We start from the raw sequence: 8,341 nt of genomic DNA, 5'->3' as shown, positions 1-8,341 counted from the left end.
TCAGGGATATGTTCATTTTTTAGTTTCTCCCACTGTATTCGAGATGTGACTAGAAACGTATTTTAGTAAATACTTGTACGTTTATTTAAATCGGTAAATATTATATTTATTTAATTTAAATAAAAAAATTCAAAATATATATATATATTTTTTGGTGACTCCAAAATATACTTATTGATATAACATTTATATTTTTAGAAAAAAAAACTATTTTTTCAACTATGGTGACCGGGTTGGTAAACAGCATTTACTGGCTGTATCAGGTACCGTTCAAAGCCATGTAGGATTAACGAACCCAAACTCCCAAAGCAACACTGGAAAGGTTGTGTTTGAACTTTGAATACCCTTTTTAAAAAAAAAAAAAAAGTTGTGACCGGTAAATTCAACGTCCTCATCAGTAGAGCCCTTGACTGTAGGCAGCATGCTAAAGTGAGCTCAGGGCCTCAGGCCGAGTAGGCAATTACCAACCACCACCCAACAAAAAAGCAATCGCCAAGCGAGCAAAGGGTAGAGAAGTACTTTCACATGACCGAGGAATCTCTTTTTAAAGCGCCACGAATCACACTTCTGTCCGACACTCACCACAACAGCACTAACCGCTTCTTCCCTCTCTTCCCTCTCATTCACACATCAGAGATTCAATCATGGATCCCGTGAACGTTTGGGGTAACACGCCCTTGGCCACCGTCGACCCTGAGATCTACGACCTCATTGAGAAGGAGAAGCGCCGCCAGAGCCACGGCATCGAGCTCATCGCCTCCGAGAATTTCACCTCCTTCGCCGTCATCGAGGCCCTTGGCAGCGCCCTCACCAACAAATACTCCGAGGGCCTCCCCGGCAACCGTTACTACGGCGGCAATGAGTACATCGACGAGATCGAGAATCTCTGCCGCTCACGCGCCCTCCAGGCCTTCCACCTCGACCCTCAGTCTTGGGGCGTTAACGTCCAGCCTTACTCCGGGTCCCCCGCCAATTTCGCCGCCTACACTGCCGTCCTCCAGCCACATGACCGCATCATGGGGCTTGACCTCCCTTCCGGCGGTCACCTTACCCACGGTTACTACACCTCCGGTGGGAAGAAGATCTCTGCGACTTCCATTTACTTTGAGAGTTTGCCTTACAAGGTGAACAACACCACTGGATACATTGATTACGATAGGCTGGAGGAGAAGGCCTTGGATTTCAGGCCTAAGTTGATTATCTGCGGTGGTAGTGCGTATCCTAGGGATTGGGATTACAAGAGGTTCAGAGAGGTTGCTGATAAGGTCGGTTCGCTTTTGCTCTGTGACATGGCTCACTTCAGTGGCCTTGTTGCTGCTCAGGTATCATTCATTTCCATTTCTCTCATTTTTAACTTATTATTTCTTTTTTTAGTCGTCGTTTGTATTTGTAAATGCTTAGGGTAGGTGGATCTGGCTTGTTTTGTGCTTTTGGATTTGAGATCTGGATTTGTTTATCGACATGCATGACCTGATGGAAATGAATCTTAACACTATTCGCTCATCCCTGATTTGCATGATAATTTATGGAAGTGTTGATTGAATGTCAAAATATGATTCATAATAGGAATATTATACTGTCGGTAGATGCATGCAATGTGATTGAATGGAAAAGCGTAAAACTTTTGATTTTTGATACTATTAAGTGCATAAAAATGGAACTCATTATTAATCTACATTTTTTGGGTGTGTGTAGGAAGTTAATAACCCATTCGAGTACTGTGATATTGTGACAACAACCACCCACAAGAGCTTGAGGGGGCCTCGGGCGGGTATGATCTTCTTCAGGAAGGGACCTAAGCCACCCAAGAAGGGGCAGCCTGAGAATGCGGTTTATGATTTCGAGGACAAGATCAACTTCTCTGTCTTCCCTTCCCTTCAGGGTGGTCCTCACAACCACCAGATCGGTGCCCTTGCTGTTGCATTGAAACAGGCCATGTCACCTGGGTTCAAGGCCTATGCTAAGCAAGTTAAGGCCAATGCGGCCGCCCTTGGGAAGTTCTTGATGGGCAAGGGATACAGTCTTGTCACCAGCGGAACTGAGAACCATCTTGTCTTGTGGGATCTCCGCCCTCTTGGATTGACTGGTAAAGGATGTCTCACTCCTGAATTTTAAAATGCACATTTCCTAGCTCACTTTGTTTATATTCTTCATCAATTTGTTTAACACTTAAAATTAATTTCATTGCTGTTTGATGTTGTCACAGGCAACAAGGTGGAGAAACTATGTGATCTCTGCAACATAACTGTGAACAAGAATGCCGTTTTTGGTGATAGCAGTGCCTTGGCTCCTGGAGGAGTGCGTATTGGTAAGAAGCTTCTGAATATTTACTATGGGAATGAAATTTCTAAATGCATTGATTATGTTTAGAGGCATTTTAGAAAGTTATTTGGAAGGAGTAAGGTGTTAAATTGAGGTTGTGTTTTAACTTTGTTTGTGTCTGATATTGCTGTTGTTTTGTTATCTTGTTTCTGCATTTTGCATGAGTACTTGACAGGAGTTTCATTTTTTTGTAACAGGTGCCCCTGCCATGACTTCTAGAGGTTTGGTTGAGAAGGACTTTGAGCAGATTGGAGAGTTCCTTCACCGGGCTGTGACGATCACTTTGGAGGTTCAGAAGGAGTATGGCAAACTCTTGAAAGATTTCAACAAGGGTTTGGAGAACAACAAGGCTATTGAACAGCTCAAAGCAGATGTTGAGAAGTTCGCTGCCTCATTTGACATGCCTGGCTTCCTTATGTCCGAGATGAAATATAAGGATTAGGTTGAGTCACCACTCTCTACACGCCAATGTCTCACTAAAATGTTCGGGGGATGACGGTGAAATGGATAAAAAAGAAAACAAGTTTCTTCGTTTGGAGGGGGGTTTTCACGTAGATTGTTTATCGAGATGGTATTTCAATTCAAAAGTTCTGTTTTGTCATCTTTTTTGTGTGTGTTATAGCCAGGTATCATATTTTTCTTAATAACAATCGAGATGTAATACATGTAATATTTTCTTTTCCCTGAGAAGCTAGTAGTATGTTCCATGATTTCGTTCACACATATTGTTGCACTGCATACAAGAAACTTATTACTCTAAATTGTTAATAAAAATCCAATCAACAATCACATGTTTTTGCATCGGCTAATTAATTATGTATAACAAACAATATGTCACTCTGTCAAGTGAAGGATGAAGTATGCTTGATGGGGAAAAGAGAATTCTGTGATCTGCGAGCCAGGAGCTACTACCGACATGATTGATACTAAAATTTACCAATAAACGAAGTTTCCATTCAAATATCCAAGATTCTTAATTGAAGTTGGAAAGTGAATGACCCGCTGTAGTGCGGACATTGAGAATTCAAGAATGGAATAGTACATCATTTTTGTGTTTTGAGATCCCTATAATTAAGGCCCATTGAGTAATCCGTAAAGTGCAGAACAGCACTCCCAACTACAACCAGTTGCGCTCTATACAGATCCAAAGCTCTTGTGCCTCCACGTCTAATAATTCTTTTTGGTCTTTAGCAAAACGTAAAGTTAACTCAATTTTTTTCCTTAAAAAAAAAAGTAAAAAACTGAATTTTTTAAATACAAAGTTAAGTACATTGTAGGCACAATTTTATTCTCATTTGAAGAACAAACCATGACCCGAGTTTGTAAAAGGCTAAAAGCCAAGCCTACTAGCTGCTCCTGCCTAATTGACGCTCTGTTTCCTCTGTTTTTTTTTTTAAATAAAAATAAACAGGCCCTAGGGAGAAAAACATTGGTGGGGGAGAAAAATTAATCTAGTGAAATACCAAACAAATAAAAGATTGATCTAGTGGCAAGACACACTTAAACTGTGTGAGTGGGTCAAGACCAAAAAAAAAAAAAAAAACTGAGAGTGGGACAACTAACAATGCCAAAATTTTAAAAAAATGAAAATAAAAGAAATTATTTGTAATATAATTTTGTTAGTATGTCATTTTAAAATAGTATAAAAAAATATTTTACTAAAATTATTAAAAAATAATTTCCTTGCATTTTTAATAACTTAATATATAAAAAAACTTAAAAATTTTATATTATTATACTCTTAAAATATACGTTTAAAAAAAGTTAATTAAATTATTTTTAATAAATAAATACAAGTTACAACAATAATAATATTTAATATCAAACATATGGACACAAAAGTGAGGGATTCCTTGTGTGTGTTTCCATAAAACTATCCGTTACATGCAACTCCGTCCACTTCCCCAACGGTCACATACTCAAAATTGCCTTCCATCTAAGCAAACTCTGAGAAATTAAATGACCGTTTAGATCCATGCATCTATATAATTAGCATCGCCATTCATCTTGAATCTCGAAGCACAATTTCTTACATAGAAATGGGGTTGTCCATAGAGAAAGAGTCAATGAGTCAAAAGCACTATCATATCCACAAGCTTTTCTTGTTCTGCAACTACATACTCCTTGGCGCAGCCTCCAGTTGCATCTTCCTCACCCTCTCTCTCCGCCTCTTCCCCTCCCTCTGCGGCTTCTTCTTGATCCTCCTCCACGCGTTCACCATCGCAGGCGCTGTGTCTGGCTGCGCCGCCGTTTCTGGAGATGCTAACCGCTGGTACTCTGCTCACATGGTGGCCACCGTGCTAACCGCCATATTCCAGGGATCTATTTCGGTGCTAATATTCACGAGAACTGGGGACTTTCTTGTGCAGTTGAATTCATACGTGAGGGAAGATGATGCCTCGGTGATCCTCAAACTTGGTGGGGGCCTTGCTGCTTTGATATTCTGCTTGGAATGGGTGGTCCTCACTCTTGCGTTTTTCTTGAAGTACTACTCTTATGTCGAAGGAAGTGATGGTGTTGCTGCCAGGAGAACTGCCAAGGTTCAGGGCCATGATGATTTGAAGGATTGGCCATGGCCTTTCCAAGTTTGAATCTTGTTCTTATTATTATTCTTTTGTTTCTTGGTTCTTTGAATGAAAGAAAGGGGCATCCTTGTCCCAGTTTGACAAATATTTATATATTTCTATAAGTATTCAGAATACAATGAAAAGAAAGGATCATTCTTGATTATGCTTACCGATTCCTCAAATTCAGAATAAGTATTCTTGCTCATTCTGTGTGAAGAAGATTTAATGGAACCAGCAGAGATTTAAGACACTTCATCACTTAATGTAAGTATACCCACACTTAATTGGTCATAGGATCACTCACTCATATAAATGAATGACGCTATCATATTTTTTATCTCTCAAACTCACTAACACTCTTAATAATTAGGAGAGAATTTTTTGAAATAACGGTGTAAGCACTAGTTGTTATAATTCAAGAAACATGTAAAAACTTTGACTAGTCAATTCCTTGTTCAATTTTGCTTCAAATTCTTAATCATCAATCTTAAAGCTTCCAATTCATGATTCTTCATTCTTCTAACATGAAGATAATGAGTGCAACTTGTATTCAATTCCAATTCAATTTGATTTTGAACTTCTTCAATGTTCTAATATGTTGTAGTTGTACTACTTTTTTGAATATTTTTTATTTAATTTTTTAACATTGACTCCTTTAAATCAAGTTTGTAGAGTTTATCATTCCAAACATCTTCTTCAACTTGCAAAATAACTCGGTCTTTAATGGCTTTGTAAATATATCTACAACTTGTTTTCCAGTTAGACAGTACTCGATCACAACTTCTTTCTTATTTACCAATTCTCTAATTTTATGAACCCGAATATCAATATGCTTGGATCTTCCATGAAATACTGGATTTTTGCAAAGTGCAATAGCTGACTTGTTATCACAAAATATTTTTGTTAGAGTACTTTGTTTCTCATTCAATACGTCAAGAATTCTTCTTAGCCAAACTGCTTGCGTTGCACAATTTGCTGTTGCTATATATTCTGCTTCTGCTGTAGAGAGTGCTACTACTGGTTGCTTCTTTAATGACCATGAAATTGCACCAAAACCAAGATGAAATACAAATCCTGAAGTACTTTTTCTTGTTTCTTTGATATATCGAAGAATCTCTTTTGCCGCTTGCAAATAGTTGGTACAAGGTTCCTCCATGAATATGCTAAGCAAACCAACTCCAAACACAATATTTGGTCTAGTCGCAGTCAAGTACCTTAGACTTTCAATCAAACTTTTGTAATATGTAGGATTTACTGCTCTTCCTTTATCTTCTCTTAGTAACTTGAAATTCTCTTCGATTGGAGTAGGAACTGGCTTTAAGTGTTCCATTTGAAATTTTTTTAAAATATAATTTGTATATTTCTTTGAACCACTTCAATGCCAAAAAAGTAATACATCAAGCCCATATCTGTCATTTCAAAGTGCTTTATCATAGCCTTCCTGAATTCTACAATTATCTTTAAAATTGTTCCCAGTAAAGATCAAATCATCAACATAAAGACACACAAACAAGATATTTCCAGGTTCAACGAACTTGATATAAAGAATATGCTCAAACGGACATCCTCTAAAACCATTCTCAATGAAATAAGAATCAATCTTCTTGTACCATGCTATTGGTGCTTGCTTCAACCTGTAGTCCTGTACAAAGCTTTCTTCAATTTGTAAACTTTATCTTCTTTTTCAAGAACTTCATATCCTGCAGGTTGCTCAACATACACTTCTTCTTCTAAAGTGCCATTTAGAAATGCAAACTTAACATCCATTTGATGTATCTTTCACTTATTTTGAGCCGAGAGTGAAATAATTATACGAATAGTGTCTAATCTTGCAACAGGAGCAAATACTTTAAAATAATCGATACTTGACTTTTGTTTGTATCCCTTAACAACTAATCTTGCTTTGAAACGATTAACTTCACCACTGGGTTTGTACTTAGTCTTGTAAACCCACTTTACTCCAATCGGCTTCTTATCTGCTGGTAAATCTGTCAGCTCTCATGTGTCATTCTTCTCAATGGCATGAATCTCCTCATCCATTGCTTTCTTCCAAGTGTTGTCTTTAGAGGCTTCTTCAAAGTTTAATGGCTCACAATATGAAAATAGAGCAAAGTTTATGATTTCTTCATCGGACAGATCATTGTCATTGCCAACTTCATGATCTGCTAATCTAGCAGGTAGTCTCCGCTCTCTTTGTGATCTTCTAGATGATTCTGGTTGTTTGGTTGTGTCTGGTTGCCTTTCTTCTACTTCATCACATGTATTTGGAATTATAGCCAGCTGATTTTTTGTCTTTGTGTTCCAGTCCCACATGTCTTTCTCGTCGAACGTCACGTCTCTGCTAATGATTACTTTCTTTGTTTCTGGATTGTACAACTTGTGTGCTTTTGAGTCTGTGCTATAGCCAATAAAGACACACTTCTCATCTTTGTCATCTAACTTCTTCCTTAATTGATCTGGTACGTGAGTATAAGCAATACACCCAAAGACTCTGAAATGATGGATGAAAGGCCGCTTTCCACTCCAAGCTTCCTCTGGAGTTTTATCACGAACACTCTTTGTTGGACACCTATTTAAAATATGAACTGTTGTTGCGGCTGCTTCTGCCCAAAACTCTTTAGGCATTTGTTTTGACTTGAGCATGCATCTGACCATATCCATGATGGTTCTGTTCTTTCTTTCAGCAACTCCATTTTGTTGAGGAATATATCTAGTTGTTAGTTGGTGTTAAATTTCGTGTTGCTTAAAGTATTCTGAACACGCAAGATATTCTGTTACACTGTCTGTTCTGAGAATTTTGATTTTATAGCCACTTTATTTTTCGACAAACACCTTGAATGTCTTAAAGACATCACATGCTTCCGATTTATGATTCAGAAAGTATACCCATGTATATCTACTAAAATCATCAATAAAAGTGATAAAGTACCTGCTACCACCATTACTTGGAACTTCTACAGAACAGAGATCTGAATGTACAATTTCAAGAAATCTTCTAGCTCTCCATGACTTTCCTATAGGGAATGGATCTCTGTGTTTCTTTCTCAGTTGACAAATATCACAAACACAATTGGGAATATGAATCCATGGTAGGCCAGAAACAAGTCCTTTCCTTGACAGGTAGTTTAGGCCAGAAAAATAAAAATGTCCAAACCGCATGTGCCACAACCAGTTATCATCAAGTATCACAGAGCTCATGCAAGAGGGATTAACATGTTGAATTTTTAACGGAAATATTCTGTTTGAAGTCATCTTTACTTTATCAATGAACCTTCTATTGTTATCAAATACAGTGCAATATCCACGATAAGTTATCATCTTATATCCCTTCTTAGATAATTGCCCCATACTCAGTAAATTGTAATCAAGTTCAGGAGCATAGAAAACATCAGAAATATAACTCAGAGAACCATCTTTCAATCTAATTGGTATGTGCTCTTTTCCTTCAATAA

The 8,341-nt window shown here is 37.8% G+C and overlaps 2 protein-coding genes across 2 annotated transcripts; both read left to right on the top strand.

Moving 5' to 3' along the window:
• The first annotated feature begins 316 nt into the window (after positions 1-316).
• LOC112736246 (serine hydroxymethyltransferase 4) lies at positions 317-3,111 on the top strand. The gene is made up of 4 exons (XM_025785619.3): positions 317-1,322; positions 1,696-2,086; positions 2,207-2,308; positions 2,520-3,111. The coding sequence occupies exons 1-4, from the start codon at positions 645-647 to the stop codon at positions 2,762-2,764; spliced, it is 1,416 nt and encodes a 471-aa protein (XP_025641404.1). The 5' UTR covers positions 317-644; the 3' UTR covers positions 2,765-3,111.
• A 966-nt stretch (positions 3,112-4,077) lies between these two features.
• On the top strand, positions 4,078-5,052 carry LOC112736245 (uncharacterized). The gene has a single exon (XM_025785618.3). The coding sequence runs from the start codon at positions 4,362-4,364 to the stop codon at positions 4,911-4,913; it is 552 nt and encodes a 183-aa protein (XP_025641403.1). The 5' UTR covers positions 4,078-4,361; the 3' UTR covers positions 4,914-5,052.
• The last annotated feature ends 3,289 nt before the right edge of the window (positions 5,053-8,341 follow it).

This window comes from Arachis hypogaea, chromosome 13, assembly GCF_003086295.3.
Source record: "Arachis hypogaea cultivar Tifrunner chromosome 13, arahy.Tifrunner.gnm2.J5K5, whole genome shotgun sequence".
In the NCBI taxonomy this organism is placed as follows: domain Eukaryota; kingdom Viridiplantae; phylum Streptophyta; class Magnoliopsida; order Fabales; family Fabaceae; genus Arachis; species Arachis hypogaea.
This window is presented reverse-complemented; position numbering and strand designations above follow the sequence as displayed.

What these genes read in the sequence shown, in the direction of transcription:
- LOC112736246 (XM_025785619.3), top strand. Translation starts at nt 645, where the DNA reads ATGGATCCCGTGAACGTTTGGGGTAACACGCCCTTGGCCACCGTCGAC. An exon ending in CCGCCCTCTTGGATTGACTG is followed by an intron (nt 2,087 to 2,206) that starts GTAAAGGATGTC and finishes ATGTTGTCACAG; the next exon opens with GCAACAAGGTGGAGAAACTA. An exon ending in TCCTGGAGGAGTGCGTATTG is followed by an intron (nt 2,309 to 2,519) that starts GTAAGAAGCTTC and finishes TTTTTGTAACAG; the next exon opens with GTGCCCCTGCCATGACTTCT.
- LOC112736245 (XM_025785618.3), top strand. Translation starts at nt 4,362, where the DNA reads ATGGGGTTGTCCATAGAGAAAGAGTCAATGAGTCAAAAGCACTATCAT.